The 27,645-nt window shown below is 43.6% G+C and overlaps 1 protein-coding gene across 1 annotated transcript in view; it reads right to left on the bottom strand.

Moving 5' to 3' along the window:
- Positions 1 to 27,645, bottom strand: part of LOC141133537 (dynein axonemal heavy chain 2-like) — a 345,338-nt gene that overhangs the window by 162,938 nt on the left and 154,755 nt on the right. Inside the window, exons 20-27 of the mRNA XM_073622980.1 lie at positions 25,526 to 25,718; positions 22,012 to 22,212; positions 17,145 to 17,301; positions 10,705 to 10,879; positions 8,079 to 8,242; positions 4,561 to 4,722; positions 1,718 to 1,821; positions 152 to 308 (exon numbers count right to left, since the gene is read on the bottom strand). Of these exons, the coding sequence (XP_073479081.1) occupies positions 152 to 308; positions 1,718 to 1,821; positions 4,561 to 4,722; positions 8,079 to 8,242; positions 10,705 to 10,879; positions 17,145 to 17,301; positions 22,012 to 22,212; positions 25,526 to 25,718 (1,313 nt within the window). The remainder of the gene's footprint in view (positions 1 to 151; positions 309 to 1,717; positions 1,822 to 4,560; positions 4,723 to 8,078; positions 8,243 to 10,704; positions 10,880 to 17,144; positions 17,302 to 22,011; positions 22,213 to 25,525; positions 25,719 to 27,645) is intronic.

Below are 27,645 nucleotides of genomic sequence, written 5' to 3'. Positions count from 1 at the left end.
TGCTGAGGCTGGGTGATTGGCTGCTTTGGTGCTGTCACATGGGGGTAGGAAGAGAGTCTCAAGCCTTTGGTAAATTGGCATTGTGTCAGTTGTAGGTACTGAGAGTTTCTGGATACATCACCGAACAAGGTCACATAAAGGGATGTCTTACTTGTTCGATGGACAACTCCTTAGTGGCGGCGGTTGAGATTTCATTGATCTTTTCCACATGGTGGTCAAGACCCAACTCAACGATTTTCTCCAGAGTGAAGTCATCTCCCGTCTGGTCAAAGGGCCTCTGGATCTCCTGCTTGACCTGTGTCCAGTGTCTGGGAATTGAAGATTAAAGGACATATCAGTTTAAAATGCTTCTTCCACTTGCACAGCCTTGGCTCCTACATGCTGCTGATCAGGGGTTAATTATTATAGAGTCCTACAAATGATATAGCACTGACATATATTACAGTAAACAATGATCCATTCACCTTTGTCCCTTACACTTTATTAATGTCCCTAACAGTTATACACACTTAGGGGCTAATCCCACCATGATGGTTTTGAATTGTGGGAGAAAAATGCAAATGGAGGAAGCCAATGCTAATGCAGAGGGAACATATTCAACCAAACACTCTAGGGATCCAGGATTCTAGCAAACACTATAAGATAGCCAAAAACGCTTGTGGACAATGTACCAACAGTATAGCACCGCATCCCTTAATTATTTGGTAAATAGAAGGTTTGTGGGATTTTTAGGGTGCATATTAAATCAACTAAAAAAAAATATTTAAAAAGTGTAAATTGTATTAATACATAAAACCAGTGCAATTGCATTAAGAAAGACTCATACATCATGCCCGAGAGTTAGGGACTTTTGGGAGGAAGTGGGTGCCTTTATATCGACTGTGTTGGGTCTTCCTAATATAATTCACCCTAAGATTTAAGTGGACCTATAGTGTCTAATTAACATATTGCACTTTTTCTGTAATGCTCACCCTTTAAAATGACCTGATTTAAATTATGTGGCTAAAAGTTTGTGGACATCCGACCATCACACCTATACAAGCTTGTTGGACATTCCATTCCAAAAGCATTGGTCATTAATATAGGGTTGGCCATGCCTATACGGCTGTAACAGCCTCTACGCCCCTAGGCAGAATTTCCACAAGATTTTGCAAAGTGTCTAAGGGAACGTGTGCCCAATTGGTCAAAAGAGCATTTGTGAGGTCAGGTACTGATGTTGGATAAAAAGACTTTGCCCGCAATTGGTGTTCCAATTCATGCCAAAAGCATTCAGTAGGGTTAAAGTCAGGGCTCTGTTTACGCCACACAAGTTTCTCCCCACCAAACTCATCAAACCATGTCTTTATGGAGCTGTCCTTTTTAACAGAGGAGTACAGTCATGCTGGGACAGTTATCATAATGTTGGAAGTGCATAATTGTCCAAATTGTCTTTGTATGCTGTAGCATTCACAGTACTTTTCACCTGAATCACCTAAACTCAATAATTTGGTGGCAGTCATACAGTGTAGTAATGAATTGATCTTAGAAAGTATCCCTTTTTCGTAATAAGGGAAATTCATCATTCAGAGATTGCTTACCTGGTCCTCTGTCTCAGGAACTTAGGGGACTGAAACACAGCCAGACAGTAAACGACTGCCTAACAGTGATCCTCTACATAACCAGAAATTTAGAGGAAGTATCACAAAACATCAGAAAATCATAGAACAACATATGGTACCTCTCCCGCAATGCTGGGTTCCGCAAGTCCACAATAAGAGGCAAAGTCCTTTTGAACTGGTCAATCCGCATCCTTGATGTCTCTACCACCTCCCAGTTTTTCTCCTGTGAATAGAAGATGAAGATTTTCCTGTAGCTTCAGGAAGCAAGACACAAAAGACACAAGGCATATAAATATTGATTTTGCCCCAAGATAAGAAACAGGTTCCTCTAATTCCCAAAATGCAATACGGCATCTCAACAACCTATCGGGAAGGACTATCATTGCCTTATGAGATGCATGAAGGTGTTGCCGTGCTCATACATACAAGCAGGACTTTTTTTCTCAGTAAATAGGAGCAGGAACTTAACTATGACCCCTCAACCTTCCCCCCCCCCCCCCCACACACACACCCTCCAAACCAAATCAAACAGTGGTTGTGGTCAAACAGTGGGAGGGTCTTAAAGGGGAATTAAATACCAGAGTGTACAGTTCAGGGGTGAGCTATGTGCAGAGTTTGGGGGTGTGCTAGGTATAAAGTTCAGAGTTCAGGGGTGCACTGCACACAAAGTGAAGAGTTCAGCCTTCTTCCACAGCTGCTTACATCTGCATCAACATCTCACTTTCTCCCCTCTTCAGGTCTGACCTCTGCATGCAACCCCCTTCCACTGCCCCCATCTTCTCCCCCTCCTCCTTAAAAGCTCCACCATATTCCACATCTTACGGGTCTAGTACTCACTGCACACTGTAGGTGGCTTCACCTCTATCACTTGCAGGGAGATCATCCAGTAGGGGTGTCAGCATCCACACTGCATCTCTCTTGTCCTCATCCTGCACTCAATGGGAGCCGTTGGGAGACAAGCTGTCACTTGTAAACACAGAAACCAGACTTCTGTGTTTACAAGTGATAGTGGTGAGCAGGGAGCTGAGGGCATGAGCCAGAAATGGTGGAACTGATTTCCACCATGTTCCAGTGGAAAAAAGTGCTGCATGCAAGCTTGGCCAATGTCTGCATACTGAGTTCTTGGGGGGGACTTCCATGGACTTTTAACAGGTTTTGTGGTACATGTTATACTCTCATGCTGTATTATATTTTTTGCTTAGTTAAGATCTGGATGTCTAGTTTGTACTTGTCCAACGGGCTGCCCAAATACTTTGGTGTAAAACCTAGACTTCCATTCCCCCTCTTACTTGACCATCTAAGGATATACTCTTTTGAATATCTATAATAGGTCCTGAGTCTTCTGGACCCCAGTCTGCACACAGAAACCGCACCTGATTCCAGGGTGTGGTGACCCTCAGCGCAACCAGGGGTACTCCTCCCGGGGTCACCCCTAAGAACAGGACAAAAGGAGATGAAGAGTGGCACTACCCCCCTAATGCGGGCTTGAGGCAAGTGCTAACACCCCCTCTAATGAAGTGGAGTGAACCCTAGATCAGTGTCAAAAGTGATGCAAAAATGTACAAACAAAACATACAGTCAAAATGATAAGGAGATACTAAAAGGACATGTGAGGTGAGTGGTAGGACGGGGTTTGGCGGCTTTTTTCTTGTCCACCTACAGTTTTAAAAAATCCTTTTTGAATTAATTTGCATGTGGGCGCCTGCCGGGAAGACATCCGTGAAGCTTGTTTTTAATGACATGGATACTTATGTATTGTCAGTATATTGGAAATGTTAATTCTCACTTTATGAACTTTGATGAAGGATTCTCGGAAACGCGTCGGTTCAGTGAGACTTACCCACTTCCAGTGAAGGTCTTTTTTCCATTATATTTCAATTTGTATCCATATTTATATTTATCCAATTCTATTTGTACATTGTATTTTTCTGTTTTGATTTGTATATATTTTTTCCTGCTATGTAATAAAATTATACCTTTTATTTACATTGTACCAATTGCGTGGTAGTGCCTTTAAAATCCCGCCCTAGGGGAACAATTGCTTTTTTCTATGTACTTGGGATGTGGCACACCCATTGAACCTACCTCCTGTCAGATTCCCTTTTTTCTCTATTATATTTTTTGCAGTGATTTCTAGCAATAAACCAGATTTCAATCTGTTTACTGAAGTCAGTTCAGTAATAAGTGAAGTAAAAATGGCAGCCAGATTAATTTATACCTAAAGTGCACATGGACAGGACAGTTCACATAACAGTACAATACAAAAAATTTCCCAGCACACAAGCTAGTCAGAACAAAAGCAAAGTCTTATGTTAAAGTGTCATCAAATTAATAAAAGTTTACAGATATCATTTATTCATCTTAACCAACACCTATGTGCCCATTCTTGTTATTCCTTATCCTCGTGTCCCAATATCCCAGTGATTTTGCCAGCAGCTTTTTTCTGTTTTTCAGTGACAATGAGAAGACCTGGTAAGTTCCTGGTTTCTCGTTGTGAAGCTGACATACACATCTGTGATTTCTATGTACCAGACGCCATACAGTGTCCTGTACCCACTAGTATCTACCTGGGATTATACAGGCAGACAAACCTTCCTTCCTACCCCTAGCTAGACATTGATGGTGGCTCCAGCTGGAGCGTACAGAGTGGTGTCTAAACGGCAATTTGGGATGCCACCCACAGCCCTTGGAGCAAGAGCTGACACAGTGGTCAGGTAACAACTCATAAGCCAACAAAAATAGATATTTATTGATGTTTTGGAAGTTTTTAGCTAAATGGCCTGCTTAGCCAATGGTTGAGCATCGTCATGATTTGCCTTGTTAAATGGATTGCAAGAGGCTGATACCAGGTCAAATTTATGTACTTAATTTTCCAAAATGATACAATAGTAAATAAAAAAAAAAATCTGTATTCATTAATGTTTTCTTCTGCCTGGATTTCAAGCTTTAAATCAGCTCTCACCTTGAGCTCTCGGCTGAGTTTGCTCAGCCTCTTGAACAGGCCTTGTGCCGTATTTTCCATGATCTCCGTCTGCAATGTCAGGAACCGACCAGACTTCCAATCACCCCAGTTCTGTTCCCATTCCTTAGTGGCTTCCCATACCAGCTGTAAAGAGTCCAGGTCCTGCGGAGAAAGAAGAGACAGTTCTAGAATCCTTATGTCTGGTTGTAGAAAAGAGGCAGCAGTGAGACAAAATGGAAAACACAAGTGGAGGGAAGGAAGAAGCTTTGCTCAACCCCTGAGGTTCCAGCAGAGTGACCGTCATAGCCACTACAGACATCGTTTTCCCTGTTGTTCTATATATAAGCAGCAATGAACCACTTATTTATCACAGATACTTATATAGCACCATCAGTTTATGCAGAGCTCTACATATACAGTATATTGTACATTCATCAGTCCCTGCCCTCAAGGAACTTACAATCTAAGGTCCCTAACTTACATTCATACATACTAGGGCCAATTTAAACAGGAGCCAATTAACCTACCAGCATGTCTTAGCAGTGTGGGCAGGAACCGGAGTACCCGGAGGAAACCCATGCAGGCACAGGGAGAGCATACAAACTCCAGGCAGGTAGTGCCGTGGTTGAGATTCAAACCGATAACCCCAGTGCTACTAGGGGGAAGTGCGAATCACTTAGCCACTGTGCAACCTCTTATATAAAACCAGTGGAAGGACTGAAGATCTGCCTATGGGAACCAATGACATGTCAGATTTATTATAGATCTAAATCCATAGCTGTCAAATGCAGCTGCTCATACCTCCAAAGATAATATTTAAAGCCTAAGTTTAGTTAAAACAAAAAACTTAAAATCATTACAAGGGGTAGTACTTACCTCCAATGTGATGTGCCCCCTGTGCTGCTGTCTTCTGGTTTAATAGAAATCTTCATCCTCTGATGCCCTCACCCGTACCACCATCTTCTGGTGTGGTGAGGGTTAATAGAACTAAGGAAGCCTCATCAAGAGTCCCCGAGTAGGTCTACCTTTTCCATCCAGCTACTCCATTCACAGAAGCTGTACTACAGTTTCTATGAATGAAACAGGGTTTATGATTAGAGAGGGGAATGATTGCGTGGGCCCGTCTTCTCTAATCATAGGTTCTGATCTCCAGACAAAAACTTTCATTTAAATATATTTCTCTACAGCCACAAAGGATATAAATCTACTTGTGTGTACCAAATACATTTACATACCCAGCTATTACCAGTGACATAGGAAAAATATAAGTGTTGAGTGCGCTACTCTATTTTGGATACACCATTCTATTAAAATTCATACCTGTACAAACATCATAACCCCAAACCTTAATCACATGCAATAATGCCTTATTATCCAACCTACTAAATGTATCCTGAATATATCTCAACATAAATAAATACAAAATTAATGTATGACATTTGTGTCCAAACTATAATGTCCAAATTCATGTGCAAAGTGCAATGTGCAATGGTTGCAAAGGTTTCTATAAAGCCTTCCTTTGAATTTCCAACGTGTATTATCTGTGACTCTTCGTGACACTTCCACCACTTTCGTGACAAGACCACCACCACATGGATTAGCCACTCACCAGATGCCAATGAACAATGCGCCTTTGGTTCATTTAGTAGGGATAACCACTCCACCTGTACCGTTTCTTTGCTGACCCCAATGCGATTTTAAGGTGCCTGTAGGCCGGCACCAAGCTATTCCAGCAGTTAAAAATGGGTGTACACATGGCGTTGTGTGATTCCTGTACCGGCGTGCGGTGCAAGCCTCGCTTTCACCCGGCTTGTGCTGCAAACCTCGCTCCCGCCTAGCCCGGAAATGACGTATTGACGTGACGAAAATCTCCCAGCAGCCTCTACACGTTTCGCATCATAGTATGCATCATCAGGAAGCTCTTCTTCCTGATGACGCATACTATGATGCAAAACGCGTAGAGGCTAATCCATGTGGTGGTGGTCTTGTCACGAAAGTGAAGTGGTGGAAGTGTCACGAAGAGTCACGGATAATACACATTGCAAATTCAAAGGAAGGCTTTATAGAAACCTTTGCAACCATTGCACATTGCACTTTGCACATGAATTTGGACATTATAGTTTGGACACAAATGTCATATATTAATTTTGTATTTATTTATGTTAAGAGATATTCAGGATACATTTAGTAGGTTGGATAATAAGGCATTATTGCATGTGATTAAGGTTTGGGGTTATGATGTTTGTACAGGTATGAATTTTAATAGAGTGGTGTATCCAAGATAGAGTAGCGCACTCAACACTTATATTTTTCCTATTTTTACACTTAGTGGTGTTTTTTTTTATTGCAGGAACTCAATTTTATACCAATACTTTTTCAAATATTTTTTTGCGTCGGTGACACATTTATGCTCATTTGTATTACCAGTGACATCATCACCGTGCTCATAGGTGTGCGCAACCTATTGCATTAGGGTGTGTGTATGTGTATAAATATATATATATATATATATATATATATATATATATATGTATATAAATAGATGTAAACAAACATTTTAAAATGTATTAAAACATGGATAGTGCCAGTAGAGCAGAGGTTGATATCAGTAGAACAGTGGATGGTGTCAGTCAGTAGAGCAGTGGACGGTGTCAGTAATGTGTTTTTTTTTTTCTTATTTTTTTTTTTTAAATATAATATTTTTCTTTTTTACAATTTTTTAGGAAGGGGAACCCCATTGGGAGGCTTTGGTGAAACCTCAGCGGTCTAAACAAACCCCTGATGTCTGACGTTTGAGACAGAGAAAAGGACTGAGGACAGAAATTCCCCAGTCCCTTTCTCTGCCTCAGCTGCCCTGAACAGTGAATGAATGAGAAATGCTCTGTGCGGAGCGGCTTCCTGTTCATTCACAAACTAAAGCATAGTAAGTTTACTATGCTCCAGTTATGAATGAACACAATGAGTGATCAGTACCGATTCATTCAGAAAAGGAAGGGACCTTCCCCCACTGTCCATCCTGAAACATCTCCCTGTGTGCCCACAGCAGCACTGCAGGGAGAGCACAGGCAGCAGGGCAAATCTGCACTGCAAGGGGTGATTAGGGTGTGCCTAGGCACACCTGGCACACCCTGTGCGCACGCCTATGACCGTGCTGTACTTAACCTGGGCAGAGCTCTGGGAGGGGTCCAGCAGATTCACCTACTACAGGCTGCCTGTAGAAAACTACGAGAGGGGGCGGAGACAAGAGCAGTCACCCTGCACCAAGAGAGGGAGCAATAGTGAGTTGTCTTTATTACAGGATGTAAAGTCTCACACTGGATTACTGCACAGATCTGGAAGAAATAAAAAATCACACCAAGATTCAAAGAAGAATACACATAACCCTTGTAATGTAGACAATATTTGCTTATCCCGGAGTTCAGCTGTACAGCTATACACCAGTTCCACAATTGGGCCTCCACAAGAACCTTGATAATATGAGCAAACTGCATTACTTCCTTTTCGTCTCTCTCACCCACCTTTTCCATGGCCTGGATATCCTTAGAGCCCGGCTGTTCTATCTTGAACATGCTGAGTCCAGAGCGAATGGTGTTTTCTTCCTCTTTAAAGGTGTTCATCATTTGTCGGAACATGGCTATTTGTTCGAGAGCCGGCTCGCATCCTACTGAGCTGGAGAAGGGACCTAAAGAAAAGATGTATGATTAAGAAAAAAAAAACTTACCCACCTATGTTATAGTGATGGCTGTGGAGGACCACCAGCCAACCACTAAAGCTTCAGGATTCGAATAATGTGACTACAGGAAGAAATGCAGCCATGATGATTTGGTAACTGGGTATTATAGTAAGGGGGCAGCCATAATGGTTCAGGGGCTTTATCCTAAAGCAGGACAGTTGGCCTGCTGGCCTCACACGCATCCAATTTTCTTATTAGATTTTTTTTTTCGAGCCCGAGGTGCAGTGCACAAAAACTAAACACCATGTGAACTAAAAAAGTGCACAGGGTGCATCACTGGTACCCTCCCAAAGAGGAAGGACCTCCCTGACTCCCTAGAGCGCAAGATTCCTGAAGGGGGCAAGGCACACTTAGGTCAATCTAAGCCAGGGGTCTCCAAACTTTCCACAGAAAGTTCCAGTTTAATAACTTTTAAACTTTAGGGGGACCAGACTGTGGCCAGTGGGAGTGGAAAATGAGATCAGTGAAAAGAATAGTGCCTCATCGATGGTGTCAGTGGGAGGAATATTACCACATCTTTGGTGTCAGTGGGAGGAATATTACCACATCTTTGGTGTCAGTGGGAGGAATAGTGTCTCATATCAGTGGTAAAAATAGCGTCCCAAGGGTCGGATAAAGGCAAGCAAAGGGCTGGATCAAGCCCATGGGCCTAAGTTTGGAGAACACTGATCTAGCCTAAAGGCCTGGTGGACCCCTTTCCTTGTGGCTAGCTGAAGCTGACCTTTGAGTACTACATTAAAGGGTCTCTCAAACAGAGACCCGATGCAGAGGGGGAAGGAAGCTAAAGCTCACACATCCCCCTGGGACTTTTGGACAGACACAAAGTCCAGCACCCTACTACCCTGGTGAGTGAAAAAACACACATAAAAAAGGTGCACTAACACATATGGAAAGCAAAATAAAGAAAAAGAGCCAGTGTATATACAATGGTTAGGCCTTGCGGCCTGGTAACAACGCCTGCTCCAGTTTCTGCCAAAAAGCCTAGCCCATGAAGTGATCTGCAGAAAAAAAACAAGCAGTATTGTGACCTAGTGCTGTTCTCACAGTAGGGTCCCAAACCTACAGTGACACTTGGAGCACCCCAGGATGCAAATCCCAGGAGGCGCTTAACATTGAAAACTCTCTGTCTTCCCAGCCCTCAGCCAGAGCAGGTAGCACCACTTAAATCAGGGGACACTGACTACCTGGGTCCCTCTGCACTAGGAAAGAACTATTGACCCCCACCTTACCCAGCGGACTCTTCATTTGGATTCCTTCCCATGGAGAATATGCCTCTTAGGACCCCCATCATACAAACAGGGATACTATACAGCCAGCCATACCTGCCAAAAGGCCAGAATGCTGACGGAGCACCCTTACTTGACACTGATAAGAACTGACACTACACTTGATTTTAGCCAATAGGGTAAAAAGCAATAGACTCTATTTCTTCATTTGATCTGGTTGAAATATTTGTGTCTGTGAATATTTTCTTGTATAGTGCTAAGCAAGCATGCTGTTTAGTTTGATTCAACTTAAATTACAAATAGCACAATGATGACTTTCAGTAAATTCAACTCTCAGTTCCATTGATTTCTTTTTGTACGCTCTAAAAGGAGCAAATGGAAAATGTTCAGTAATATGTGCTGCAAACACATCAAAGGTGTGCTGCAGACACATCAAACACAAAATGAAGACTTTCCATCCTGTCCATATGTTTCCTTCTTTGATTTAACCTGAAATTGGATGATGACTTGTTTATTGAAACAACTGAAATATTATTTAACTGGACAACATTTTGTGTGAAACTACATAAACCCAGCTCCAAGTCTCTAATAATGGGGGATTATGGGAAATCAGAGGTAGCTGGCATGGTAGTTCAGAAGGTCTATCCTCCGGGAGGACGGTCATATGACTAAAAACTTTAGTAACAGGAGATCATGAATAAGGACTATTTCATGCTGCCACAAAGACTGATGTCCTGTCTATTCCCCAAATCCAGTGTAGATGCTGGGAGCCCTTCATAATGGGCTCAGCAGGTGTGCAGACCCAAGAACTCAACATAGACATCCCACCAACAGAGTCCCCATCCCCAAGAAATTGAAGAGACTGTCAGGGAGTTTAATTCTCCATCTACTAAACACTAAAAAGGCAAGATTTAGGTGGAACTTCCCTTTATCTTGATATTATCCCTTATTCAGACTCCCTAGCCCTAAGTCCCTACTTACTGATTGTACTATTTGGCCAATATTCATTATCAAACCAACTATAAGCTAAAACCACGCTAATTCTCACCCTGGACAGTCAGAACTGAAATGTTTTGACCATGTACAATTGTTCCTTTACATTTAATGAGGTCCTCTTGCCCTTTCAGTTCTAGAAGTCCTTTGCAGCCAGGCTTTCACTGCTCTGACAAAGGAAAGTTGTCTCACCTCTCCCAGCGAAGTCCTCCAGGAGGGAGCGTGACTTTTTCTTGAACTCTTCGGCAGTGTGGATGAGACCAGCTTTGAACTTCTCCTTGGATTTCTTCAGCATGGTCTCGCTGTCGATAAGACTCTGCTGGAAAGACAGCCATGCCTTGTTCAGGGAGTCCAGCGTATTCAGGACCTGAGCCAATCAGAGAGAACTTTATAAGCAAGATGAACCTTAAACATTTTATTTTCTGAAGCACTAAAGCCCTAGTGTATTTAATTATTAACATATCTTTATGCCTGTAATGTTATTGAGGTCTGACAAATCCCAGACTGCGTAGAGAAAATGGGGAGAGTCATACAGAACACTCACACCTTCACAATTGCAAAACGGTAGCAAATATGGTCAGATTTTAATCTCATGTTTGTAAAGCCATCCATGTAATGTAACAAATTTGACAAAAGAAAAAACTAAGACATATTTGACATAATGTAGGCCAACTAAGAAACAATGCAGTGATGTCATAAACTTCTACTAGTAAGGTCTTCAAAAGATTCCTAATGAGGGCCAGTACAGTATATGAACAAAAAAACAGCAGATGTCACTCTAATGCCCTTTACACACGGTCGGACATTGATCAGACATTCCGACAACAAAATCCATGGATTTTTTCTGACGGATGTTGGCTCAAACTTATCTTGCATACACACGGTCACACAAAGTTGTCTGAAAATCCGATTGTTCTGAACGCGGTGACGTAAAACACGTACGATAAACGGGGCAGTAGCCAAAAGCTTTCGTCTCTTAATTTATTCTGAGCATGCGTGGCACTTTGTGCGTCGGATTTGTGTACACACGATTGGAATTTCTGACAACGGATTTTGTTGTCGGAAAATTTTATAGCAAGCTCTCAAACTTTGTGTGTTGGAAATTCCTATGGAAAATGTGTGATGGAGCCTACACACGGTCGGAATTTCCGACAACAAGGTCCTATCACACATTTTCCATCGGAAAATCCTATCGTGTGTACAGGACATTAGGGAAACCACATTTAAAATGATAGGCAAATGCGAACTGATCACCTCATGAAGTCATATGTGACGAAATGCGTAGGGTGAAGCCAGGATACATGCTAGCACATATGCTTGATGAGCCGTGACATCTTGGTTTCTGGCAGTGTGGATATGTTGAGATGTTACAAGTGCTGTATGCTCTGTAGTCTACTGTAAGTGCATTTACAGAATACCATTTTTTTTTTAAATGTGGATTTACACTATGTGAGCTGTGTTTTTCGTCCCTAACTGTAATATGAGTTGAGGGACCTGTTAAACTGAGAGAGAGCTGTGGAGTGCCATCATGGGGATCCAAGGTGCAGCATGTAGGAGTTACCACACTTACAAGGGAGTTTTCTGAGGTGTCACTTGACTGCAAGAGGCTCTTTGAGATACCTAAAGTGATATATGACCAATCTCTATTGGGGGTCATATAATTCATTAGTCCAGCCTATAGCCAGCCCTTTTGGTAACGTAACCACTTCTTGCAAAATCATGTACCTGTACGTCATTTTGTTGAAGTGGTTGTACCGAAGTGATGCCTGCAGCCAGAGGCATCACCCCAGTACCGTTTTTTTAGTGCGGATGGTCGACTTTCATGTGATAACAACTGATGCAGCTAAGCAGCCGCTCACTGGTTACCACAAGCAGCGGGAGAGGACACCCCCTTCCCGCCGCCTTCTCCACATCCGCTAGCTGGCCGGAGACCCGAACAAAGCCGGAATCAGCTTCGATCGGGTCTCCGATGTAGTGACCCAGAAGTGACATCACAACGTCACTTCCGGTTTACTCGGCAGCCAACAGCGCTGATTTTAAAAAATCCAAGGTGTTCAAAAATGCAGATTTTGACGTTTTGAATACTTTGAAGTACAGAGGAGGGGTTTGGGGTATTTTAGACCCCAGATCCCTCCATAAAGAGTACCTGTCACATGCCTATTACTGTTAGAAGGATGTTTACATTCCTTGTGACAGCAATAAAAGTGATCAGAATTTTTTATTTTTTAAGGAACAGTGTGAAAACTATAAAAAATAATAAAATGAGATAAAAAAAAAAATTTAAAAAGGCCCCCCGTCTCCGCGTGCTCGCGCACCAAAGAAAATACATACGTAAGTTGCGCCCTCCTCTGTAACTTTAAACTGGTAATTGGTAAAATGTTTTAAAGCATCACCTATGGAGATTTTTAAGTACCGTAGTTTGTCACCATTCCACAAGTGCGTGCAATTTTAAAGCATAACATTTTAGGTATCCATTTACTCAGCGTAACATCATCTTTCACAATATACAAAAAAAAGTTGGGCTAACTTCACTGTTTAGTTTTTTTAAATTCAGTGAAGTGTATTTGTTCCAAAAACTGTGTTTGCGCAATATACAGTGTGTGTAGGGTCTTTGCTAAAAAATGATATATAATGTTTGGGGGTTCCAAGTAATTTTCTAGCAAAAAGGACGGATTTTAACTTGTAAACAACAAGTGTCAGAAATAGGCTTGGTCTTGAAGTGATTAAACTTTGCTCCATGCCCTTACATGGTCTATGATCTCCAGGGGGTGTTCCTGTGTATGACTTGGCCTGGCTGACTTCTCTTCCGATAACTGTTCCTGTTTTTGTGAATTACTACACTGACTTCTGGCTTCCTGACCCCGGCTTGTCAGATTACCCGCTCTGGCATCTAAACCCTGGCTTTAGTTTTTGACAACGTTCTTGAACTGTGTTTTTTTTTGCTTTTTTATTAAAGGTGTGATTTTAACTGCATTTTCTGTCTCTGTCTGGTTTATGGTAACTGACACTGCCTCACAATCAATATTCCAGTTCATTCCAGTGGTGTTCAGTAGAGATGAGCTCAGGGCTCTGTACAACCCACTCTGGTTTCTTTACATCAAACTCAGCTAACCATGTCCTTATGGAGCTGGATTTGCGCACGGGGGGCACAATCATGCTCAGTGGGGGGGGGGCCTCTCAAAACAAACCACTCCCCCCCCCGTTCGGTCGGTCGGTCAGTCAAACCCCTCACCCGTCTCTTGGTCAATCGGCTAACTCCCCCCTCCATCGCTCACCCTTCTGTCCACCAGCCCCACACTTACCCCATCCAGGTTACGGGCAGCTTCCCCCTGCGTCTCCTCCCAGGTGGTTCCCCTCTGCTTCTGCTCCCGGCCAATGCGGTCGCTTCTCCTCTCGGCCAATCAGGTCTTAAGACCCGTTTCCTGATTGGCTGGAAGGAGAAGCAGGAAGACAATAGAGAATATTAATTCGCTACTGTCACATAACTGAGTGGGTTTAGGGCGCAGTGCTCTGCGCCCTGAGCCCACCTTTTTTGAAGCCAATTAGAGCCTCAGGCTCTAATCATGTGCTTAAAAACAAAAAACCACTGAAATCCATGCGTCCATCGCCCTGAATTCAGATTAGGGACGGGGCACTTGGATTAGGGGGGGGCAGCGTCCTTTCACCCCTAATGGAGCGGCCGCCACTGCTGGAAATACCAAAATTAATTCATATGGAGAGGTGCCCACATACTTGTGGCCGTATACTGTAACCTGTATAGAAGGTTTTGAGCATCATGGATGACATGCTAATGACCTTATAGTGCATTTTATCAATAAGGTTTAGATGGAATTGCCCGGGTTCGTAATAGGTTTGAACAGTAGCTGTTTTCAATTCTAGTCGCTGATCTCATCATTGATTTTTTTCGTACTAATATATGTTTAGCTTCTGGATTAAAGCCTTTCCTTTGTTCACAAAAACTGCTGCAAATTAGTCTGCTTATAAACAACTCACCAGTGCATAATGAGTGAATATAAAATTCATTCAAGCATGTCCCCCATCTTGCCTCCCGCAGAGAAGAAGGTGAGGCCAACTGTCAATCACGGCCCACACATCAGATACCCCTCTGCCTTCCTGTGCCCATCATATGTCACCACTCTCTCTATGCATCAGCCCTCAAGGAGAAGTAGTTGTGTTATTAGGCTCAATTCACAAAGTCAATACAATAAGGATTCGTATTGTCTAAAAATTAGTTATTTTCAACTGATTCCAAGGAGATTTGAAAATTAAAGTCACATGGCTGAATCAAATGACCATAACTTTCCTTCCAGTTGATCGAGACAATTTCCTTTGGATTTGAACAAACTTACTCAATCAGCTTGAACGGAATATTATAAATTGCTTTGCATCAACCGGGAGCACTGAGATACCTTGTTCATGAATTAGATCATATTTTAACCGCACAGACAATGAGATTACATGATGAAAACAGAGATGCGATCAATAATTTACGATTGCAATGTAAACCCTTACGTTTTTAACAACAAAAATGTTATACTTACAGTACCTGCTCTGTGCAATGCTTTTGCACAGTGCTGCCCCGATCCTCCTCTTCAGGGGTCCTCCGCTGGCACACCTGGCTCTGTCCGCCACTGTGTGCCCACCATAGTAAGCCGATTGCTATGGGGGCGATTGTGCGGTCTCGCTCCTGAGCCGGCTCTGTGTGCCCATTGACACAGAAAGCTTGGCTCAGCCACACCCTCCTAACTGGCTTTGATCGACAGCAGCAGGAGCCTATGTCTGAGCCAATGAGGAGGGAGAGAGCTGAGAGAGCTGCTGCTCTCGTGCACATTGCTGGATCGAGATGGGGCTCAGGTAAGTATAAGAGGGGGAGCTGCACTCAGAAGGTTTTTTTTACCTTAATGCAGAGAATCTATTAGGGTAAAACTTTAACTACTGATTGAAATCCAATTCCCCACGTGTGGCATATTGATCAACTATATACTGATTATTCTTATAGCATGAGATGGATTTGAAAAGAAACTAATCATTTACTAAAGTGTGCATGGCCACCAAAAAGGCTTGTGGTAAAGCTGAAATCTGTTCTCAGTGCTTCTCTATGCAATGCAGGCAGATCATAGCTTATGGGAGGGACCAGCAGGGTGCAGTACATTGCTTCCTAAAAATATCACAACACCCAGCCTCAGTACTTCTCTCCAAACCCCTCAGCCCTGATGCAAGCTGTGGGCTGAGGGGAGGAACAAGTATCAAAATGCCTTGATGGGGTGGGTGCCAGTTTGGAGGCGTTCCTAGAAGAGAAACATTTGTATGCAGACCACTCTCGGTAACGCCCACATGTGTTGCTGAGCCTCAATAACTGAAAATAAAAAATAAAAAATGAAATAAAAAATGAAATACAATGAATGAAAGGGGCGAGATGGCAACAGTTAGGCTGGGGAGTAATGGCCTAGATCAGCGGTCGCCAACTAGTGATCCGTGGACCACTGGTAGTCCACAAGAAAATTTTGGAGATCCCTAGGGGTTCTGCCGCAAATCATCATTGTGGCGGATGTATACCGCCCAAAGTTGTTTCCAGTGTTGTCCTCAATACGTGCTGACAATCAATACTGTCATCGTGCATTGATATCCGATGCCTCCTCCGTAGTTCTGGCCTGTGAACTTAGAGAGAGGCGCAGGGAGTAGTGCAGAGAGCGGAAGGTTAAGAAGGAGGTGGCTTCCAATGGCAGCGCTGATCACAGACTGTGGGAGGGAGCACGGAGCTTGAGCACATGGCTGGATAAGGAGGTGAGATCCAATGAGTCTCTATAAGGCAGCAGTGTGATGCAGAGTGCGGGGGGGCAGAGAGCCAGAGCATTGTGTGTATAAGGCAGCAGTGTGATTCAGGGGGAGGGGGCAGAGAGCTGGAGCATTGTGTGTATAAGGCAGCAGTGTGATCCAGGGGGAGGGGGCAGAGAGCCAGAGCATTGTGTGTATAAAGCAGCAGTGTAATCGGGAGGGGAAGAGAGCCGGAGCATTGTGTGTATAAGGCAGCAGTGTGATCCGGGGGGGCGGGGGAGCCAGAGCATTGTGTGTATAAGGCAGCAGTGTGATCAGGGGGTAGAGAGCGGGGGCATGGCAGAGAACATGAGCATTGTGTGTATAAGGCAGCAGTGTGATCCAGGGGGAGGGGGGCAGAGAGCTGGAGCATTGTGTGTATAAGGCAATTACATTTCATGTTAGTGGTCTGCGGGATTCAAAATTGTGAGTTTAGTGGTCCGTGAGGTCCAGAAAGGTTGGCGACCATTGGCTTAAATGATGCTGGATGTCCTCCAGCCAGGAAATGATGCGAGCTCCATCTAACTTGCTGAAGCTTCTACTGCACATTGTGAGAAGCTCGCAGTGCAGTGAAATCAGAGTAAGCCATTTCAGTATGGACGGGGATCCTCTACAACTGTGCAAGACTAAAGGGTAAGCCAGAGGTCAGATTTACTGTTTGTGAATTGAGCTCATTATCTTTTATGTTTAATAATGGCTATCTCACCTCTGTCAGCAGTTGCATTCCTAGAACTTATGTGAAAGGCAATCGTACTCCAAGCCAAACAACCTGGAGGACGACATTTTGTATGGATCAGACCGTATATAGGAATACTCACCGATTCCTCCACAGCAACTTCATACTTCTTCAGAATTTCAAACTGGTCATGGATGGGCATGATCTGACTCTCCACCTTGGACAGGTTGCTCTGGAGGGTGTCATACAAGGTCAGGCTCTGTGCCAGTTCTTCCAAGGTCTGTGGAGACCTTATCACCCTGCAGGACATATATAGGAAACATGATCAGAATATTAAAACTGGTGCTGGATACACGGGACACCCATCTTTCTGGTATCCACCTGCGCCACATTAAAAAAAGCAGATAGACCTGTTTCAGAGTGAAATGGAGGCTGGTGCAGGTTCTGCACTTAATAAACAAATGGATCATGGCAGTTTTCAATATAGAAAACTGCTGCAGATCCCCTCCAGATTGGACATGGTGTACATAAAGTAAACAATCTTCTGGTAACCTGGCAAACAGCTCCCATGCCCATCTGGGTAGGCAATGAACATCCAACACGGGCAGAGCCTGCATATAGGATCCTTTCCCTGCCTAAATGCCTGGCTGTTACCTCATCAAGGTTAGCCTTCCTCCTACCTCTTGCTCTCAGCTGAGCGAGGGTGGGCAGAGGGAGGTGGAGCAAGGAGCTTCAGCTTTCCAGCTCTCTATGCCATTTCTACTGCACAAATGACAAAGAAAACAAAGCAGATTGCTCCTAATTAAGTAAGAGGCTCAGTTTAGAAGAGTGGTGCAGGCTTTATGCCTGCGCCATTCTTTGTTAATTTTTCCCCAAATATATTTAAATGGAATTAGGCTAGCACACATTGCATTTCACAAAAAACAAAGAAAGAGAGGGCACAGCTAAGTGCAGTATTATGAATCTTTAATCTGTAAAGAATACTCAAAGCATATAAAGATATTTAGATACAAAAGCACCAGTCAGCTCTCCCATCCAGCCTGGAGTCCGCTCTGGTCAGCCAGCAAGGTAACATTGCTGCTTGAAGGTCCCTCCATACTGACGGGAATCCAGCATAACCCGCTCAGGGAAACACTGATGTGAATGAATGAATGATTTGTAAAGTGCTGCAAATGCGAACTGAATCGCCTCAAGGCGCTAAAGCGTTTTGTGCTGTCATCTTCTTAGAAGGAGGAAGGTCTTGAGTTTTTTCCTGAAGGCCAGATGGTTTCCTTCTATGCGGATGTGAGTCGGAAGAGTGTTCCATTGCCAAGGTCCCTGGACTGCGAATCTTCGTTCTCCCCTTGCTTTGTAGCGGTATTTGGGAATGAGGAGAAGGTTTTGGTTAGATGATCGCAGATTGCGATTGGGTGTGTAGTGTTTTATTTTATCTCGGAGGTATTGAGGGGCGTTACCTTGTATGCATTTGTGGGTGAGGAAGAGGGTCTTAAATGTGATTCGATTCTTTACGGTTAGCCAATGTAGGCTCCTCAGGGATGGGGAGATGGCCTCCCAGGGTTTTTTTCCTGTTAGCAGTCTTGCAGCCGCGTTTTGGATGGCCTGTAGGCGCGCAAGCTGATATTGGGGTAATCCTATGTAGAGCGAGTTTGCGTAGTCAAGTCGGGAATTGATTGTTCCAACTACTGCTGCTTTGTCCTCTTCTGGGATGAAGGAGATGAGTCTGCGTAGCAGGCGGAGGAGATGGTGAGATCCGCTAACTACTGATCCTATTTGTGCATCCATTGTCATTTCTGAGTCAAAGATAACTCCGAGACTCTTGGCTTTGGTGCTCGGAGAGATGGTCTGTCCAAAGATGGTGGGCGGTGTCCATGGAGTCTTGGTTTTGGGATTTTGGTTAGCGTGTAGGAGAAGAAGTTCTGCTTTTGACCCGTTGAGTTTGAGGGAACTAATGGTCATCCAGTCATCTATCAAAGTGAGGCATTTCTCTAATTGCTGATGGTGGTCTTTTTGTCCGGTGATGCGGAAGTAGATTTGGGTGTCGTCAGCGTATGAGTGGAAGCAGAGATCTGATTTTTTGATGATTTTGAGGAGTGGGCGGATGTAGATGTTGAATAGCACAGGCGACAAGGGTGAACCCTGAGGGACTCCACAGGAGATTGTTCGGTTTCAGAGGTGAATGCTCCTAGTTTCACTGTCTGACAGCGATTCTCTAAGAAGGATGCAAACCATTTTAGACTAGAATCTGTGGCTCCTGCTACTTCTGTGAGGCGGACAAGTAGAGTATTGTGGTCCACTGTATCAAAGGCTGCACTGCGGTCTAACAGTACCAGGAGGCATGATTCTCCGTCATCTGCTGCTTCAAGGGCATCATCCCATATTTTTATGGGATGATGATTTATGAGGTGTGTTATAGTGGGAGCCAGGATGTCGGAGCATTCTTTAAGGAGTTTCGTGGGAATGATGTCGTTTGGTGATGTGCTGTCTCAAAGGCTTCTCATAATGTCTTAAGTCGTGTCAGTGGTGATTGGGGTCAGGAAGAAGTCTGGCGGTTGTGTAATGTTCGTGTTGATATCCTCTTTTTGCTTTTGTTGGGTAAGGTTGGTTGTTTTTTTCTGTTGAATTGATTTCCGAATGTTGTCGATTTTGTCAATGAAGAAATTTGATAACTCATTGCAGAATTCTTGAGTATCGTTTGCTGGGGGCTCTAAGCAGGTTGGGTTAATTGACTGGGTCACTATTTTGAAAAGTTCCCACGGCCGGTTTAAGGCAGTTGAGATGGTGTTCGAGAAATGTTCTTTTTTGACTTTGAAGATTGCTTTGTGGTATCTCACAGTGAGTACTTTGTAGTTTGTATGGTTTTTCGTGGTAGGATTTCTTCTACACGCTCTTTCAGCTCTTCTACGTTCTTGCTTGAGTAGGGTGAGAGTGCCATTAAACCATCTCAAGTTTTTTTTGCGGATGAGTGTTCTGGCGCTACTGAGTCTGCTGTTTGTAGTAATGCCTTATTTAGGGAGTTGAGTGTTTGTTCCGTTGAGAGGTTTAAGTTTAGCGATTGTATTTTGTTTGATAATGTGGTTTTGAAGAGTTCAGAGTGCAGTTTCTTCTGAGATCTGTTCCAGTGTGTTGTTGTTGCATGTTTCTGTTTTTGGAGGGTGGTGTTAGTGGTGATTTTAAATTTGATGGCATGGTGGTCCGTCCATGGTAGTGGTGTGTTGTTGAATATGTTGATGTCCATATTCTGTTTGAAGATGAGGTCTAGAGTGTGTCCTTAGCCGTATGTGGGAGTATTTATCAGCTGTTGAAGACCTAGTTCTTCCAGTTGGTTGATGCAGGCGGTCGCAATAGGGTCTTGGGTAGAGTTTGCCCAGAGGTTGAAGTCCCCAAGTACCAGAAGGTTTTTGGTTTTCAAGGTGTGCATTGAAATTAATTCAGTGAGTGGTGTAAGGAGATTGGTCTTTGGTCCTGGTGGCCTGTAGCATAGTAGTATGTGAATTGTGTCTTGGGGTGTTGTTTGAAGATGCAGGGGGAGTATCTCCATGAAAGGTACTGAGTTCTGTGAAGTTGGTTTGGTGAAGGCAAGGTGCGATTTGAAGATCACTGCTAGGCCTCCTCCTTTTTTTCCTATTCTATGCTTGGTTAGGATGCTGTAGTTCTCAGGCACTAATTCAGTTAGGATAGTGTTGCAGTCGGATGTTAACCAGCTTTCCATAATGAAGAGGCAATCTATGTTGTTTTCGATGATGAAGTAATGGATTTCCAGTCTGTGCTTGACTGCAGATCTGGTGTTGATCAGGGCGCATGCTAGTTGTTGTGGTTGGATTGGTGTCTCCCTGTATTTGATGGTTGCTTGTAGGTTGGTCCTTAGTAGTTTTTCTTTTTTTAGTCTTTTTTGAGTGGCGGTTGGTAAAGTTGAAGTGATGTTTCTTAGCCTGTGGAGGGCGTCCGCTGTGTACTTGAAATTTCACATGGTGAGAAGCACAAGTTGCTGAGGATGTCATCAGATTGAGAGAACCTCGGTGGTCGTGGCTACGTGTTTCAGGTGCATGACCCCTTTTCTCAAGCCACTCAAGATGAATGGTCTTTTTTTGCAGCTGAGAATCTTTATGTGCCTTGTTTCACCTTTTCACATGTGAGTGGCCATTTTGAAGTATTCTTTACAGATTAAAGAGACATAATACTGCACTTAGCTGGGCCCTCTCTTGCTTTTTTTTTCTTGAGACATCTCTTATCTCAGGAGGAGCAGCCGCAAGCGTCAACTACAAGATTGAATGCTTTTCAAAGCTACACCTGATGATCATTTACTATCTCCTAAAGAAAGACTTTGCATAGTTCTGATCTCTGTAAACTAGTGTTGCATGTGTACTGATGGCAATTAGTGTATGATCCCATACATTACATTTCACAACTGACTTTAACATACATTTTCCCTCTTACGTAATAGATATGTGTGGCGGCAAAGAGAGTGAGCTTTAATGCCCACGCACCGCATATATGCATCAATGGGTGGTGGAGGTTTCTGCTGAGAGCATGTTCGCTGTACGTTCCAAGTACAGTAACCGAGCTGTCAAAAACAGCTCCATTTCTCTAGCCGGGACTGGCTCCTGATGACGTGACCACTGTGACAGCCACTCGCAGTGCTCATTTGATCAGGCAGTTCTTCCTTCCCTTGGCTGTAAAGACCCGACTAAGGCAGGCAATAAATGACCTGGCCTGAAGAACACAGTGATTAATTCTAGTGGCTATAACCATTGGCAATAATCGCATGCCAAAAATCCAACATACTGATTATACCCAAGTCGTTCGATGGATCGACTTGGAAATAATAAGCCTGCCCATAGATTGTTTAAATCATGGCCGGTCCCTGCTGAACTGGCTGAGATTCAAATCATCTATGGCTTGCTTAAAGGGATTCCGGAGGCTGGGCGGTAAAGGGCCAACCAATGACCCCCCCTAACGATTAAGTAAATTGATTCCAATTTGTGGAAGGAAGACAGACGGGGCGCACTTACCGTTCTGCATTGTCGCGCAGATAAGCATGCAATTCCATCAGTTTCTCGGTGGCCATTTGTCTCAGTAAGCCAGTGAATTTGTTCTGCCACTCGTTGCAGTGTTGGACCAAAGCGAACTTGAGTTGGCTGCAGTCCAGCATGACAAACTGGATGTTCTGTACGGTCTCCTGCTTCTGAACATTGTTCGCCAGCTCCGTGTACCTAGAAAAATGGTTGTCGGGAAAGAACACTGATAAAGTGTGTTGTGTTGCCTGAAGGAAATATTTAAAACATACAAAGTAAAACATATGGATTGAGTGACCAAAAGTCTTTTGGCATACAAGGTTGCGTTGGGTATTGCAAAGTAGGTCCCGGCCATTTTGGTGGGCCCTGAAATTTATAAGCTTTAACATGTTATTGTAGTTTCAAATGTTCCATCTTTTTAAATCTGAAGCTTCTATCAAGATAATTCTGGGTGATCCTGCCATGAAGGCCCTTGTTGGGGCATAACTTGGTATAGGGTGACAAAGCTCTGTCATTGTCTCCCAACAGAGCTCCTGCAATGACATTATGTTACCACAAGTGGCTGTCACCATCAGGAAACTCTTTAAAACATCCTCTCAGCAATGTGCATGCATACACCAGGCGTGCTCCCAATGCCTGTGATTGCACTGTTTACCATTACTATCTTGATGGGGAACCCCTATACCACACATCTGAGACCTTGCGTAAGACCTACACTAGACCCTAGATACCATTGATTCAACTTTTGGTGTGTTATTGGGTGGTTCCAGTGTGAGATGCTTGGAGCCTCCTAGGGGTTGGTTGCTGGAGGTCCACCGACTGGTGATAATGGATGACAACTTTCTGCTTTTATTCTTAACAGTTGTTTGGTGTTTTGTACTCATTGGGTGAAGACACCCTGCCATCCTTCCTCTGTTTTGCCCCTGATGAAAGGAATCCTTTTCTTCTGAAACGCGTCAGAATGAAGCGTACAGTCGCTTGTTTACACAGTACTCAAGTGTTGTTTACGCATTTTATTGTACCATTTTGCATTGTTTTTTTCCGATCTTTTAACATTATATAATAAACATTGTATATTTTATCCTAGCTCGTAGACTTTTTGTTGTCGTTAAAGTCTCAAATTTGGGGGTTATCAATTTACTTGTGATTGCACTGTCAGCAAAAGAGTGCATGCAAAAAAAAGCATAGAGCACTGTGTGTTGGGATCGCAGTGATGACCAATGTACTTGAAAGTGAACCTATTTCCAGGGTAAGCATTTTAAAGCATTCACTATTTGTATAGCATGTTGTCAGGGCTGGGCTCCTGCTACTTAACGAGCAGCTCTTTTCTTTCAGTGTTCAGAAGCTGCTTAGCTGTCGGTTAATTACCAGCCACTCATTGTTACCACAGTGACTAACCTGGTTACCATTAACCTGCCTCAATAGTCCAGCCTACAGCCATCCTCTTTTTGCTATGTAAGAAGCTTAGCTCATTTCCTCCTTGCCCTTGTGTGGTCTATGATCTCTCAGTGCGTTCCTTCCTGTGCTCCTGTGTATGACTTGGTCTGGCTGACTTCCCCTCCGATTCCTGTTCCTGATTTTTGCTCCTGACTATGCTGGCTTCGGGTTTCCTGACCCTAGCTCATCTGATGTGATTTTAACTGCACTTTCTGTCTCCGTCTGGTTTATGGTTCCTGACTCCTGTCTACTAGACATCCTGCCACAGCCAGCATCACACAACACCCACCCACAGACAGCAGGGAGAGACCTGATGCCAGACCCAATGCCAGAAGAGCCCAGCAGATAAGGGCTTGTCATGGACAGGTTACCATGGTAAACAGGGCACTGGTTTGTTTTTAGGGGGATTTGGTACATGGAGGTTGGGGATTTTGGGTGCATTAGCATTGTTACGTTTATACCTTTTTGATCAGGTATGCATTATGCATCATTCTTTTGTTATGTAATCCAAAGCCAACAACTCTGCTCCAGATCAAAGCATCTCCGCTGTTGACCATTTGGGTGCCGGCATAGGAGCTTGTCAGTGCTCTTGATTCCAAAACACCAATACATTACAAGCCGCACACTAATGCACACCTCTAAGCACTTTGACCATAGATGGCATGGTAGCATACAAAGTGTCTGCGCTAACGCGTTTCACCATAGCAGGCTTTTGACTGATTGGGTATTTTGTATGCTAACTGATTGCTATGGATTGATTGGGTAAGTTCCTGTGGCTGGGGAAATTTGATTGTTGGTTCTGGTATATGAAGCGTTCTACTCACTTTCGAAAATAGTTTTTTTGGGGATGTATTGCCCTGGCATTTTAAGGCCTTGAGAAATATGATAGAACATCGTCCAAACTTTTTTTCCTTTATATAGTAAAAATGTTTTTTAAAAAAATAGTGATTATTAAATACTGTACAATAAAAAGAAAGCTCTATATATAAAATAAATGGTAAAAAAATATGAATGTGTATACAGTAAGGCATGATGCAGTAGTTTTCAGTCAAACTATCACAGCACTGAAAACTGAACAATAGCCTGGACAGGAAGGGGGTGTAACATGCTGGTATTGAGGTGGTTAAAGTGTTTGTTACCCCAAAATTTCATATTCCTGAAGTGTGCCTGCTGTACCATATACTTGTTTGAAAACGTATCCTGTTCTCTTTCTATTGCTTCCTTTGTGTGTGTTCCTGCTAGTCCCCTTGCTTTTCTATTAAAAACTGACCACACTAAGCAGGAGAACGCACCGTGGTCAGTTCTCTAGCTATGCTGGGAACTCAATGTGCTCTCCTCCAATGATCAGACTTGTCCTGACACGCCCCCACTGCACAGCCATTCACTGGGAAGCTCAGTGTGCTGCTGCTTCTCCTCCTCCAAGCTCTTATGCAGCTAAGAACAGAGGGAATGTGATCACTTATAAAAAAATAAAAAAAGGGGAAAAGGGTATTTACTGTATAATGTGTATTTATATCTATAAAAAAATGTTTTGCCTTTCATTTCTATTTTCAACTGAATGAGTTGTTTTATAAGGTTATCACTTACAATCACTTTAAGCTGTTAGATACTGATTGAAACCAGACTTCAGAGTCTATGTTGTGATCTTTGAGGATGAATTCATCCACAGTGACTGCAGCTACAGAGGACACAGATGGCTTATTATAAAGCTTTTTTACTCTTGCTAAAAATTTATAAATGAAGCCTGGGCACTTTAATAATAACAACCCCTGCAGTGCCCAAAGCCCTCCCAGAGCGGGCATGGAAACCACTGCTTCCTGATACTCCCCATTTGTATAGGCACATTCAGAAGATATGCACAGGGCCTCAGATTCTCCCTAGAAAAAAAAAAGAAGCACTCGGGAATGGGAAAGGTGGGGATGGGCAACTAACTATGTAAATTAAAAAAAAAAGGACTGCTTTTTTCGGCACATAGCTGTCACGGTCAGCCCTTTCCGTCACCCTGCCCCTCTATGGACCACAAAGTCTTCTTTTGTGAACAAATATTTAGACAGGCAAAATAAAAAATTCTTACCGGGCGATATCAGCATCGAACGCAGACACCATGGGGTTAAGGCGTCGGTAGCGTCGGATTAGGGTGTCCTTCTGGGGCTCCCAGATCATTCGGAAGGAGTCCCATGTCTTCAGGTAGGCCTGGAGAAGGGTGGCATTTGTGGCCATTCCTCCACTGATCAGAGCTTGGATCTTCTTGATCTCTTCATCGCGCTCTGGAAGGTGAAGACATGGACTTAAAATATTGTTTTTTTTTAGAAAATGTTTTATCCATTATGATCAAGACTAAAATATATATATATTTTTTGTAATTCCTTTATTTTTCAAAGAGGATATGGTATAAATTTCAAGGAACTGACATAAACATGCAACATATAGTATCATTATGAAATGAAACAATAGGGTCACAGCAGCCAATATACAAATCGGTTGTCCCAGCAATACCCTACTCTGCTGAGCACATAAGATGTACTGGTTTTGAAAGATGATGGACAACAGGTAGAGTTGAGGGAATTCACAAGTGACAATAGTGACCTTAGCAGAGAAACATTAAATGTCAAGCTATGCTAGAATATAGGGTTCAAACATTATCGGGATGCAATGCGTCTCAATGACCGAGTGGAAATAAAATATACCACAAAAGGGAAAGAAAAGGGACAGAAAAGAGAATTTGAAAAAGTGATGCCTACAACTAAAGCAGTATTTGAGCAAGGAGGGGTGGAGGGGGGGGGGTTTAATTAAGGGGGAGAGGAAAAAGTATAGCGGTTGTCCCTAATAAGGAAGGGGAACTGGGTGAAGGAGAAAGGAAGAGAGAAATTGAGCGGATATTAGGTAATAGGTGCCTCTCGCCCAGATGATCAGAGCTAAATCCAGGAGATCTGCCGAACTTACGAAACCTCCTGGAGATATGTGTCGGTATACTTAAAGTGGTGCCAAGGTCTCCAGGTTTCACGAAAGGTCTCCTCCCGGTTGTGCAGGGTGGCGGTGAGATCTTCCATATTTCTTAATTCGTTAACTTTAAAAAAAAAACAGGGCTTTGGATGGTGGTGTCACCGATCTCCATCAGAGGGGGATGCACGCCTTAGCTGCATTCAGTAGTTGGATTGTGACAGAGGCCTTGTATTTCTTAATCGGTCGCGGTGAAAGATGAAGCAAACAGGCTGCAGGGTTCCCCTTCAAGTCAACATCTGTGAGATGTTTGATTGTGCCGGTCACCTCCCGCCAGAATGGTCTAAGCCTGGGACAGTCCCAAAAGATATGCAACATTGTGCCCTCCGCGTTGCCACAGCGCCAACATAGGCTAAAAACTTGGGGTAAGAATCTGTGTAATGTGGTAGTTACTCTGTACTGCCGAGTCAGAATTTTGAAACACATCTCTTGGATTCTAGTAGCTATGGAGGACTTCTGTGCAAAATGAAGGATCTTCTCCTTCTGGGATTCGGTGAATTGGGTATCTAGGTCAGATTCCCATCTGGACAAAAACAGGGGGTCATGACCGTCTGTCGGTCGAATCAGAAGAGAGTAGATTGTTGAGAGACTATGACGGCTCCCCTTGGTGACAAATCTTTTCCAATTCCGTGAGCTCCCGAGATATGCCTGGTATCCGGAGACACCTGTGAAGAAAGGTACGCAACTGGAGACCACTCCAAAAGTCCAGAAGGGGGTCAGAAGCAGATACCCGGGCCGAGGAGAACAGTTGACCGTCTGGGTCTATATAGTCGCATAAATGAAGTCGTCTGCTCACTACCAAACGTTGAAAGTGGGGATTCTGGAGGCCAGGAGCGAACTCTGGATTACCCAGAATCGGTATCATAGGGGAGGGGGAAGGCGACACTGAAGAGTGTCGGAAGGCGTCCCTAGCCATCACCAGCGTACTGCCTAAGGTGGGGTGATCTATGAGGGCTTTAGGCAAAGATGATGTGAGCCACAGCCAACTTTTGGCTGTACCGTTGGAGTCTTCTTTTTCCATAGCCACCCAGTGTTTCGCCACCGCGTGGCAATGCCAATCCACTAGCCTTGTAAGATGAGTCACCCTGTAGTATGCTTTCAGATCAGGGAGGCCAACTCCGCCCCTATGCTTCGGAAGAGTAAGTAGGTGCAAGTTGATTCGTTGCTTGCGATGAGACCATATGAAGTCTCGAA

The sequence above is a fragment of the Aquarana catesbeiana genome, linkage group LG03 (genome assembly GCF_042186555.1).
Source record: "Aquarana catesbeiana isolate 2022-GZ linkage group LG03, ASM4218655v1, whole genome shotgun sequence".
In the NCBI taxonomy this organism is placed as follows: Eukaryota; Metazoa; Chordata; class Amphibia; order Anura; family Ranidae; genus Aquarana; species Aquarana catesbeiana.
The sequence above is the reverse complement of the archived record's forward strand: the minus strand, read 5'-3'. Positions and strand labels throughout refer to the sequence as shown.